Source organism: Neomonachus schauinslandi, chromosome 5 (genome assembly GCF_002201575.2).
Source record: "Neomonachus schauinslandi chromosome 5, ASM220157v2, whole genome shotgun sequence".
NCBI classification, from domain to species: Eukaryota; Metazoa; Chordata; class Mammalia; order Carnivora; family Phocidae; genus Neomonachus; species Neomonachus schauinslandi.
Window position 1 is genome coordinate 121,258,618 of NC_058407.1, and position 13,526 is coordinate 121,272,143.

Consider the following 13,526-nt stretch of genomic DNA (forward strand, 5'->3'; position numbering starts at 1 on the left):
TCTTAAGTATTATATTATATCCTATGTCTAAAATTGATTTTGCAAAAAAGACATTTAGAGATTGTATACCAAGAGTGACTTCAAGTGAAAACATTTGGATATTTCTTACTTGAACCAAAAAAATTATATATATATAAATATATATAAAATGAAATGTGTGATTTTATATATCATATATATATACATATATAAAATCACATATATCACATATATATTATATACACAAAGATATAAAATTTTATGTATATCGCATATATATAAAAATCACACATATATGTATGTATATATACATATATATGATATATAAAAATCACATGGGGTGCCTGGGTGGCTCAGTCATTAAGCATCTTCCTTCAGCTCAGGTCATGATCCCAGAGTCCTGGGATCGAGCCCCACATCGGGCTCCCTGCTGAGTGGGGAGCCTGCTTCTCCCTCTCCTTCGCTCCCCCTGCTTGTGTTCCTGCTCTCACTGTCAAATAAATGAATAAAATCTTTAAAAAATAAATAAATAAATAAAAATAAAAATCACATAAATTTTCACATTTGTTTTTTGGACCACTTCTTAAACCTTACATGATCAATTAATCAAATAGTTATTGTTATATAATACATATATAATACATAAAATATGACCAAAAGAATTAAAATATATATTTAGAATCATTAATTTATGGTAAGACAAAATATACTCAAAGCTTTTGTATAATGAAATACTTACCTCCTCTTTCCTTAAATATTCATTTCACTAATTACACATTTTACTAATTACATTTATATGATAATGTGTTTCTAAGTACAAAAAGTGTTGAACTCTTTCAAATAACTAAGGATTTCTCCTTGGTACTACCATGTTTCCGTTGATCCCAGCCTTCTAGGTATAGACATAAATTAGAGGGCAGGATAGACACCTCTCCCAACCAGACCCAATATGACCTGCTAAAACCAGAGGTACAATGGGGCTTTTAAAGGGTAGCTTTGCCTCCTTTTCTGAGCCCAGATCTAGGTTCCTGCAGCACCTGGTTCTCTAAGACTAGCTAGAGCCTTCATGGAGCCCTCTTCTTCTCAACTTGTGCTCAAAAATAGACAGGAGTGCCCCAGGGATTACTCCCATTGCTCTTCTCTATCTATATTTTCTCCCTCAATTATCTAAGCCAATCCCATGGTTAAATACCACCCACTTATCCATGACTTCCAAATATTATATATTATTTATATGTTATATAAATATTTATATAAATTATTATATATAAAATATATATTGATATATAAATTATGCAAAATATAATAATATGATATGTAAGATATAAATTATATGTGTGTATATATATATATATATATATATATATATATGATTTTTTTGGTTCAAGTAAGAAATATCCAAATGTTTTCACTTGAAGTCATTCTTGGTATACAATCTCTAAATGTCTTTTCTGAAAAATCAAAATCAATATTATATATATATATAAATATTCCTGATTCTGGGCTTGTATGCCCAATTCTATTTGTTACCTCCACTTGGATGTCTCATAGGCAATCCAGATTCAACATGCCTGAAAAAGACTCCACAACCTTCTCCATACCTGTTCTGATTATCGTCAAATGCTGTCTGGTTTACTGCAAGTAGATTTACTGAAAACACATTTCCAATCCATCCTTTGCTAACACTGTAGCTCATCCGCTGTCATCTCTCATCTGACTTCCTAACCGATTTCCTGTTAGTGTTTCTATTCTTGCCTAGCAATGTTTTCTCCACAGAGCAAACAGTTATATTTTTAAAATGTAAAACACATCTTATCACTGCCCTGCTCAAAAATCTCCAATGATGAGGGGTGGGGTGAATGGAGAGTTAGTGTTTGGTGAAGACAAAGTTTCAGTTTTGCAAGATGAAAAGAGTTCTATGGATGGACGGTTGGTGACCGCACAACAGTGTGAATGGACTTAATGCCACTGATCTATACACTTAAAAATGGTTAAGATGGTCAATTTTATGTTATGTGTATTTTTCAAAAAATACACACATTTGTGCATTTTACATAATTTTTAAAAATCTCTGATACATGAGTAACATAATTAGAATAAAACTGGAACCTATTACTCTAGCCTACATGTTCTATATGATGTGGTTTCTCTTCTTTCTCCTACTCGTTCTCATTTAGAATGACCTTCCTCTCTCCCAAAAACCACTTAACTCCAGCCGTTATGGCCTTCTAAGTTATTTCATGATCACAGCAACCTCACCCCACCTTCAAATTGTACACTGGCTACTCCTTTTACTCCCAGATCTTCCATGTCTGACACCCACTGTCATCCAAATTATATAAATTTACAGCCCTATGACTATCTGAAATTCTGCTGATTATTTCTTGTTTACCATTTTACACATTCTTCTTTGCCAATCCCCCAAACTAAGTTCCATGGAAGCAGAAAACTTATCTCAGTGGTTTCACTACATTATCTCCACTGGCTAACACAATGTTTTTGAACCATTTTTGTAGCAGTGAAACTTCTGAGAACCTGGTAAATCCTATCGGCCTTTCTCAAAACATAATTTTTAAAAACAAAACAAAGCAATTATGTTGAAATACAGTTATCCAAATTCTTTTAAAATTTTGATATAGTAATATATGTCCCTATTTATGAGCACATTCTCTTCTTATTTCCTGTGGAGTACTCAAGATCTAGTGGAAACTGAAATCATTCATAAACCATAATAGGAAGTACCTGCAATGTGATATGAAAAGACCTATGTAATGAAATTACAGGTTCTGGTAATACTACTGTGGTTTGTTACCAACATTCAAAATGGAAAGAAATGATAGTTTTCAATTAGAGGTTAGTGAAAATAAAGATGTAACCTGTTTCTAATCTAAGTTCTGTGTTTTATGTAACCAGAAATAATGATAATTTGTATTTAAAAATCTTGACTTACTGCTAACATATGTTTATAATTTATTAATAAGTGTTGTGTGGGTTAAATTCTGTTCTCCTACCCCCCAAAGATATGTTGATGTTCCAACTCCTGGTACCTTACAATGTAATCTCATTTGGCAATAGGGTCTTTCTAGAGGTAGTAAATTAAAATGAGGTCATTAAGTGGCCCCTAATCCAATGGGACTGGTGCCCTTATAAAGTGGGAAATTTTGGAGAATGTACAGATGAAAGGTTATGTGAAGCAACATAGTGAGACACCACATGATGATGAAGGCAGAGATCAAGCAGGGTGATGCATCTCTAAGGCAAGGTATGCCGGAGTGCCAGCGAACCACCAGCCCTCAGAAGGAACCAACCAACACAGTGATCTCAAGACTTCTAGCCTCCAGAACGGGCAGACAATACATGTCTGTTGTTAAGAAACCCACTTAGAAGTTCTTTGTTATGGCCACCCTACAAAACGAATGCAGATTTTGCTGTAAGGAGGTGGGGTACTCCTGTAACAAATACCTAAAAATGTGGAAGCAGCTTGGAAGGGGGTAATGGGTTATCTGGAAGAGTCTGAAGATTGGTGATAGGAAAAGGCTAGACTGTTAGAAAAATATGGGTGTTACAGAAGATTCTGGTGGAAGCTCAGAAAGGAAAGAGGAAAGCTGCAGAGAAAGCCTCTATCAACCATAGACAGTACGCACATTGTCATGAACAGAAATGCTACAAATATGAATGTTAAAGGTGTTTCTGGTGAAGTCTCAGGCAGCACTCAGGACCATGTTATTGGAAACTGGAGAAAAGGTGATCCTTTCTATAAAGTGGCAGAACACTTGGTGGAACTGTGTTCTGCTGGGTAGAGAGTGGAACTTAACAGTTGATGAACTCCAATACTTAACTGAGATTTCTATGCAAAGCACTGAAGGCACTGCCTGGTTTCTCCTTGCTGCTTAGAGCAAAATTCAAGAGGAGAGAGAGAAATTGAAGAAGGAATTGTTAAGCAAAAGGGAACCGGAACTTGAATATTTGGAAATTTCAGTCTATCCATATTGTAAAAAATGAGAGGGGCGTCTGGATGGCTCAGTCGGTTAAGCACCTGCCTCTGGCTCAGGTCATGATCCCAGGGTCCTGGGATCGAGCCCCACGTCGGGCTCCCTGCACAGTGGGGAGTCTGCTTCTCCCTCTCCCTCTGCCCCTCCACCCCATTCATGCTGTCTCTCTCTCTCTCTCAAACAAAATCTCTAAAAAAAAAGAGAGAGCATGTTCTAGAGAGGATACTAAGGGTGTGGCCTGTGAATCCAATCAGCTATCTCAACAGAAATACTGCCACTGACAGTCAGCTTGAACAAAAAGGGGACAGAGATGGGACAAAAGGAAGGAAAGCTATTAGCCTTCTGGGATTCAAGAGGCAGGAAGTGGGCTGCTAGAGCTATTTGGCTGTGAACATGTATTATCCTTCAAGAAAAGGGAAGAATGACTCTGACAGTGCTTTAGAGGCCCAAGAGGCTGCCACTGCCACCATGGGCCCAGAGGTTTCCTCCTCGGACGTGGAGGCCAGGAAAAGGATGGAGCCCCCAGCGCCTGATACGCCCAGAGGACACAGTGTCCAGCCACAGAGGATTATTCTCAAGCCTTAAAATTTAGTGACATTTGCCCTGTTAGATTTCAGTGAATCTACTTTGCATGTGAGAAGAACATGAATTTTGGGGAGAGCCGGAGGGTAGACACTCATGGGTTGAAGTATGTTCCCCCAAAAGAGACATGTTGAAGTCCCAACCCCCAGGACCTCAGAATGTGACTGTATTGGAAAGAGTGTCTTTCCAGAGGTAATAAGTTAAAATTAGGTCAACCGGGTGGGCCCTAATCCAATGTGACTGGTGTCCTTATAAAAAGGGAAAATTTGGAGACAGACATACACAGAGGGAAGACTATGTGAGGAGACACGGAGAGAACACCATGTGATGATGAAGAGATCAGGGTAATGCATCAATATGCTAAGGAAAGCTGAAGAGTACCAGCAAACCCCCAGAAGCTGGAAGAGAGGCCTGGAATAGATTCTCCCTCACAGCCCTCAGAAGGAACCAACCAACACCTTGACCTTAGATTTTTAGTCTCCAGAATTAGGGGACAGTACATTTCTATTGTTTAAGCTCCCAAGTTTGTGGTACTTGGTAACAGCAATTCTAGGAAATTCACACAATGAAATTTATGTTGGAAATCCCATAGACAGACACATCTTTGAAGGTGTACTTATGCTAAAACTAGTGTAAGGCTGTAACCAGAGTACAGAACTGCTGAGGAGAAGGACTTGAGGACATGGTGTAAGTTCCAGATGGAAGGATGAGTCAGGGCACTACCAGGAGAGCTCTGTGGGCATCTGGAGTAAATTAGAAAGAAGGACTACCCCAGAAGTAGGCCTACAAAGAAAGACCTGACTGAGCTCAGCCATGATGAGTTAACGATTCATTTTTGTGCAGCAAGAATTCTGGCCCTGAGATTTTTCACAGACAAAGCACGGTGAGTGGAACAGGTCAGATAATGTGGGAAACCACTCTATGCTCAGAAAGTCATACACATTCTCTATCATTTAGCTCTTCAAGTCCAAGTTCCCTTCCTTGTCTTTCAAGACTTCCCACAATCTGCCATTAACTTCCCAACAAAAAGTAATAACCCTCCTACTTGACACTAACCCCAGTGAGCTCATACTATAAGCCAAGCTCTGCATTCATCCATTCACCCATTCATCTAAAATGTTGTTAAATGTGTGAACTACACTCTGTTCCTGGGATGGAAGGCCACGTAAGACACACTCTGACTTTATGGCACTTACAGGCTCATGGAAGTTGCCTAAGCACAAGATGAGGTAACTGCAATGACAGCAAGTTTTTCGAGAAGTCACACCCTCAGTGATGAAAGTGACACAGCTGTAGTTGAAGTCAATACATCACACCAAGAGCTGAAGTTGACAGCTGTATCCATAGGACATTAGAGTATCAATGAGATCACCTGAACATTAACAACTCAGCCATCATCCCAAGGAAATATCCAAAAGGGTAAAAGGTCCAGAAATTATAGAACAAGAATACCTGATGAAACCTGCACACCATAGAAGACTTAGCAGAGCGCTTGAGATGGCAGAGTGATGTAACTACTTTTAATATTAGAAAAACTTTAATATATACACTTTCCTCTGAGGTCACTGATGTCACTCAGAGGAAAGTCACCCCCAGAGACACAGTTTTGGGAACCACCATCATAAAAGTGGCAGTTTATATTTTGAGCCAATGAGAACACTTGCAAAGCAATAAAAAGGGGAAGTGAGGGGGGGCACCCGGGTGGCTCAGTCGGTTAAGCATCCAACTCTTTTTTTTTTTTAAAGATTTTATTTATTTATTTGACAGAGAGAGACACAGCGAGAGAGGGAACACAAGCAGGGGGAGTGGGAGAGGGAGAAGCAGGCTTCCCGCTGAGCAGGGAGCCTGATGCAGGGCTCGATCCCAGGACCCTGAGATCATGACCTGAGCCGAAGGCAGTCGCTTAACCGACTGAGCCACCCAGGTGCCCCAAGCATCCAACTCTTGACCTCAGTTCAGGTCTTGATCTCAGGGTTGTCAGTTTAAGCCCCACACTGGGCTCCATGCTAGACATGGAGCCTACTTAAAAGGAAGGGGGGGGGGTTCCTAGAGAATTGGGTAGAGCTCCTGGCCATGGCCAAATTCACTGGCATATAAAGGGAGGGCAGAGGACACGAAGTCTGAAGAAGATGGGGAGGAACTTTCATGGTGGCAGATTTTATTTTCATATACAGAAATAAGGAAGACTATTCTCAGAATTAGAGACACAAAAACTAGTGCATTCCCCTTAAAATCAGAGGTCCATTGTCTATCTGTATTGTGAGAAATAGCATAGGAGAAGAACTCTAAGGTGCCTTCTAGCGTTAGGATTCTGTGGTATAATGTCAATACCATTGTACAAGCAAGAGGGAGATTAGATTTTTAAGGGGCAGGACTAATGTGCAGAGAACATTTTTCAAGAAGATTATTATTCTGTCAACAAAGAGTGTAAAGGAGTGGGGGGGGCGGTGGGGAGAAGAAGCAAAAGACAAGGACACCAGCTGGTGAAGGTTATCAGAGCCCCAGCATTAGTTAATAAAATGTTCTTCATGCTTCCTTGAGCAAAACAACCAGGATAAATAATCTGATAGTGGATTTGAACACAGGAAAATTTGGGGAACCATGTCCATGTATGATGGCCCTGGAAATTAGTGCCTAACCGGGGTGAGGTTAACAGTCATGGAGAACAAAGAGGTGATGCAAGAGAGATGAAAGAGGAAGAATTAATGGAATCTGGTGACTTACTGCACAAGGTGGGAGAGAAAAGCAAAAGTAAATATATTCCTGATTTACTGGATATGGTGGGGCAAGGAAGAAAAAGCCTATAGTCAAGTATCACAAAATTCTTGCAAATGAATAGAAGATGGACAGATCCACTGAAAGAAAGAGGAGTGCTCTGGGAAGAAGTAACTTAAGCACCAGTGTTTAGTTCATGGTAACTTACTGATGACCTTCCCAGGTTTGAAAAGAGCAAGCTCTACCTTCCTTCAGTTTAACCAGCCTGTCCAGCAGTGCCCAGGCATTATTACCACTGTGCACATGACTTGTGTATGCCACTGTGGAATAGTAAGGTGCTCAAGAGACCAGGCTCTGGAGACAGAACACCCCATCGTCAGTGATGGCTCCACAGCACACTGGCTGTGTGGTCTTGTAATTTCTGTGCCCCAATTTCCTCATTTGTAAGATGAACACTGTAAGTGTTTACTTACATATAAAGGTCAGAGAATTGGGGCACCTGGGTGGCTCAGTCGTTAAGCGACTGCCTTCAGCTCAGGTCATGGTCCCAGGGTCCTGGGATCGAGCCCCACATCGGGCTCCCTGTTCGGCGGGAAGCCTGCTTGTGTTCCCTCTCTCGCTGTGTCTCTCTCTGTCAAATAAATAAATCTTTAAAAAAAAATAAAAAAATAAAGGTCAGAGAATTAACTAAAATAATACAGGCAATGTGTTTACCACGATGTTTGGTACATAGTGCTACTATTGAACAGCTTTCAATAAGTACTTCTCTTATTTTACTACGACTACAACTACTACTACTACTATTACTACCACTATCTTAAACAAATCAACAGCAAATCATGTCTAATAGGCTAAGGACTTAAGCAAGTAAAATGCAGTCCAAAATGTTGGCATGTTTCAAACATGGCACTGCCTGGAATTCATGACATGTCATGATTTAAGTAATTGTACTCTGAAAGATGAGAGAATTCCTGAAATACAGCCCTGGGTCCCAAGGCATTCTGGGAATCCCCACAAATCCTCCATTATTATCCTATCCCCAGGTACTCTCTTCATTGAGATAGGCTCCAGTTGCAGACTAGCCTTGTAGCTCAATGGTTTCACTCATTCACTGATATCCCAGGAAAGGGATTTCTCTTATTTACTGGGATATACAATTTGGTGTGTATATAAATAGCTTTTCCTCATTCCTCAACCATCTCCCTAGTCTATTATGAATTATGACAGGCATCTCTAAAAAGGAACAATCATTCTAAAGAGAATGAGGAAGTGTTTCACAAGAGTAAAGGAAAGAGCACTGGATTAAAGTTCAGACTCTACTGTTGATTTAGTGTGCATGTCTTAAGATCTCTGGCATTGTTTCCTCCCTTACAAAATAGGAATTATATCCACTTGGTCAACTTCACAACACTGGCATGCAGGTCAAGTGAAAAAATAAAACATAGAAGCACTGTATAAGTGCCAAATACTTTATGAGATATTCATGATATCACTATATTGGCCTTCATTTTTCTCAAAGGATAAAAGAGACCTACAAGATTTTCCAAATTCAACGAATAACACTTATAGCATATAATTTTCTTCATCATCACTTCTCAGAGTCATTCTGAGGATTAAATAAGATCATGTTTTATTTATTTATTTATTTGGTTTTTTTTAATTAGAGAGAGTGCACAGGGTGGGGAGGGGCAGAAGAAGAGAGAGAATCTTAAGCAGGCTCCACACTGAGCTCAGAGAATCATACGCAGGCTCCACACAGGGCTCAGTCTCACAACACTGAGATCACGATCTGAGCCAAAATCAAGAGTTGGACACTTATCCAAGCCACCCAGGCGGCCCTAAACAAGATCATGTCTTAAATGGAAATACTAAATTCAGCCTGAGGTAATAACAATAATATTCATTGAATCCATACTACGTGCCAGGCATTATGCTTAGAACTTTATGTGCATAATTTTATTCAGTTTCTTAAAACAGCACTCAAATGAAAAAGATATGGTTGTCCCTGTTACGCTCATGAGAAAATTAAGATTCAAAGAACTTAATTAACACACAAATCCTCACAGTCAATGTCAAAGCTGAGATTTGAACTTAGGTCTGTACCTCTCAGCTGTATGGCCAGGGCACACTCTTTACTAGCTGTATGACTCATTCTCTACTGAATACCAGCTTCATGGGGTTAATAATGCCATCATGAACTTACAGGGATGTCCTCAAATAGGCTCATAACAATCTATCTGTGAATGCTAAGGATCTTTAAGATTTTGTGTAAACAACTATTTAAGCATTCTTTAAAAATCATTATTTCAATCCCTACCTTCTATAATACCAATTGTTTTTGCATCATCTTCATCTAGCAATTAAGATAAACACTCTGCCTTACCACATATATTAAAATATCCATATACACAATGTTGAGAATCATATAGAATATCCAAATATACATCTTTGGAGGGAATATATCTTAATGACACCAAAAGAGTTGCGTTGATCTTGAAATATACTTGGCATTCAAAGACAGAAAAAAAATAAAGGAAAAGTTACACAAGATAAAGGAAAGAGCACAGATTCAGACCAATCTGGGCTTAAAATCCCAGCTCCACCACTTATGAATTTATTACCTGACAAAGTTGATCACTTGTTAGAGTTTCTATTTCTTTATCCCTAAAATGAGAACACTAGCACATAGCTTGCCAGGCTGTCATAAAGCTTAATTTTAATAGTACAGAATGTGTAAAGTTTCTAGAATAGTGCTAGGTAACTCTTCTCTTCTATGCCAGTAAGAGATAGCAATATGACAGTGCTCACGAAGGAGGCCATGAGGAAACAGTTTCACAGTTGCACTAAAACTAAACAACCTATCGTATATTATTTAGAACACCTGTGGCCAGTCACACCTACAAAGAAAATGAAAGACCAGAAGAGTGTTTCCCCAAAGAATTCACTGGAACATATAACTGTGGCACAGCCCAAGACTCATTAGCACAAGGGGAGGACGTGGACCAGATTTGTAAAACAAAATGTGTACTGGGGAGTAGAAATGAAAGACTACTCTCTTCCTTACCCTCAATTTACCCCAGCAGATTGGGATCTTGTCATTCAAAGACACAGATTAGGAGAGTGGTTAGAAGTACCGATTATGGAGTCAGATGGATGGAGGTCCAAAGTCTGGTCCTCTCACTCACTAGTTAAATGACCAGGGAAGTTGCATAACCTCTCTAATCATAAATTTCCTCTTGGGAATAATAATGATGAAGTCAGGAAAATACCTACTTTACAAGGTAGTATAGAAGGAAATGAAATTCACATGTAAATCTCTCAGCACATACATGATCGGTAAAGAAGCAGTTATAACTTAATGATGATGATGATAACTCATATGGAAGGTTTGCTGCCTGAATGATATTCAGAACTTAGAGTCCCAGAGATTTGAGTCAATGTAAAAAAATATATGGAGTGCCTTTCTGGGCTGGAGTAAACCAATGGTTTCTACAGTTATTTGGATATTCCATCCTTCCCTCAAAACTCCCAGCCCAGCCAGGAGTCCTGAACCATCAAAGTAACTTCTAGGTGGTGTGAGGAGTGAAGGGCCCAGCTCAGCTCCAAACCTGCTCCATAGGTAATCCTGAGACTTTGGGTCAAGGTTTGGAAAATCCCTAAACCTCATTCATAAATGCAGTGTCAACCAAATGGTTTATTTCCAGAAACCCTTCAACATATTTGCCCTCAGGGAACTGAAAGTCCCCTGGCAAGGTTCGTGAAACCACATCTAGAATAGGCACCCAGAGAACACCTGTGAACTCCACACTTCAGTTTTCCCCTTCTGTACCCTCCTGATACAACTAGACTGCTGTCTCTATGATTTTTACATTTCTGCCCTTGTTAAAATTCCCAGCTGCTTGCTTTTCAAATGTGTTGATGTTTTTTTACTTTAAAATAAAAGATCAGTATGAGGGATGCCTGGGTGGCTCAGTCGGTTAAGCGTCTGCCTTTGGCTCAGGTCATGATCCCAGGGTCTTGGGATGGAGACCTAAATCAGGCTCCCTGCTCAGCAGGAGCCTGCTTCTCCCTCTCTCTCTGCCCCTCCCCCTGTTGTGCTCTCCCTCTCTCTGTCATACAAATAAATAAAATCTTTAAAATAAATAAATAAATAAAAGATCAGTATGAAAGAAGGTTTAATGAAGCAAAGAAAACAAAAAAATCTCAGATGAGTAAAAATCAGATCTGAAGCTCTAAAAGGAAAAATATATTAGTACCAGAGATTATTTGTACTTAATCCATATAGGTGATATGGTCATCAAATTACTGCTGAACCAACATTAAATCTTAATTTATTTAAAATATTTCTATATTATTATTGAAGCAGTTCCCACCCCCCCCCACACACACACCAGGGAAACAGAATTTACTAACATAGTAAAGTATTATTTTTTAAATCTGAGTAAAGAGACTAGTTGCTTAAAAATCTCAGTTGGTTAACAGTCAAAGGATGCTTTAGACCTGCAAAACAATGCAATATAAACATTTCAGAATAGACATTACTTTGTTTTGCACAAAAGTAAAATTCTATGTTATAATCTTACAATTATGATTTCTATAAATTAACTGTGTTAACTTTATGCAGTTCAGTGTACAGAAGAATTAGGTCCAACATTTAGTACTCAGGATATCATAGACTCATGCTAACTGCAAGCTTATAAACACATGTAACATGTTGCTATCAGTCAGGAAAAATGCCCCTATTTTTTTTTTTAAAGGAAGATACCATAATATCAACACATTTATAGAAATGGTACTAATTACTTCTCACTAATCATAATGCGCATACATTATGTACATTTGTGCTATGCTAACATCCTTACCTGTAGTACCTGAGAAAGTATCTTTGAAAGCATCACAGAGCTCCCCTGCTTTAGAATGCTTTTACTTACCATCCTTTAATTTTTTTGGAAAGGTGATGCTTCTTGTATAAGAGAACTTTTATGGGAACCCAAATCAGTAGAGTTACCAAAGCCACATAGGCGATTGAAGAGGAAACAATCAGCCAATAATGCGTTTTCCCGGGGCTGCCCTTTCTGCTTTGATAGGCAGTGGCAAACTGTTCCACAATCACAAGCGTGGGAATGGAGAAAGCAGCAAACTCAAGAAGTTCAAAAACCAGGAGCTTGATTAGTCTTCCAGAAGCCATCCTGAGGAAGGGCAAGCTGCTGAGGATCAAACACTCCCCCTTTGGTTGTGAGCAGCATATGGACACCAATACTGAGCTAGGATCAAGTTCCTTGTACTGAAATCACTAACCAGTGACTTTTTATTCTTTTATTGACCCTCATTGGGTTCAATGATCTTCCAACTCAACAAGCGAGGCCTCTTAAAGAAACAGAACAGTTGTGGAAATGATCACTTAATGTGTTTGCACGTCCATTATTCAAAGTCAAATGAATTTCTGAATATGCTTTGCAGCACTGGTAAAAAGCAGGTCTTTCAGTGTGAGCTCGCATTGCCAATTGGAGCACACAAAAAATTTTATGCAATACTTAACATTTGTTCAGTAGAACCATTGGAATTATATAATTTTAGAGTTAAAGGAGGAGAGCTATAATCCAATCCCTGATTTCTGTATCTAAGCAAATCCAGGCAAAAAGAGATACCCAAAACCTGGGTCTTCATCATGGAAGACTACCCCTTGTTTTTATTCAAAGTGCTTGAAAAAGGAGTTTGGATTCACACTGCCAACCTCCTAACCAGATTGCTTCCTGGTACTCGAACTATTTTTCTTGCACGTTAATTGTTATGTAACCCAGATTAACATTTTTATTTTGCTGGTGAGGAAACCAACATATGTTGGAAACTTGTTATCAGGATTGACATATTAAGAGCTGTCTATATCTAGTCCAAAAGCATATCAAATATTTAAAAGACAACAACTGTCTCCATGATTATCCTCCCTTCAAACACTACTTGTGAGCACCTGCAATGAGCACTTTGCCTTTGCTAGGTGCTGGGGTGTGAAGGTGAATGGACAAAAGATTTCTGCCCTAAAAATGCTCAAAGTCCAATAGAGAAAACAAACCTGTGAACAACAAAAATCACTGAGGTCGGAAGTACAACTTAAGTGCTATGGTAACACAGAGGAAAACTTCCTCTTTGGGCTGTGGGAAGGGGAGGGAGAGATAAGGGTGAGGAAGACAGATGGCAGGTTTTGGGGTGTCGGTAACATTCCAGACACAAAAAAAGAAGCCGGGAGGCTGGTGTGGTTAT

At 39.1% G+C, this 13,526-nt stretch overlaps 1 protein-coding gene across 1 annotated transcript in view; it reads right to left on the reverse strand.

Moving 5' to 3' along the window:
- TMEM236 (transmembrane protein 236) overlaps positions 1-12,456 on the reverse strand; it is a 32,663-nt gene extending 20,207 nt beyond the window's left edge. Inside the window, exon 1 of the mRNA XM_021696784.1 lies at positions 12,200-12,456. Within this exon, the coding sequence (XP_021552459.1) occupies positions 12,200-12,456 (257 nt within the window). The remainder of the gene's footprint in view (positions 1-12,199) is intronic.
- Between the last annotated feature and the right edge of the window lie 1,070 nt (positions 12,457-13,526).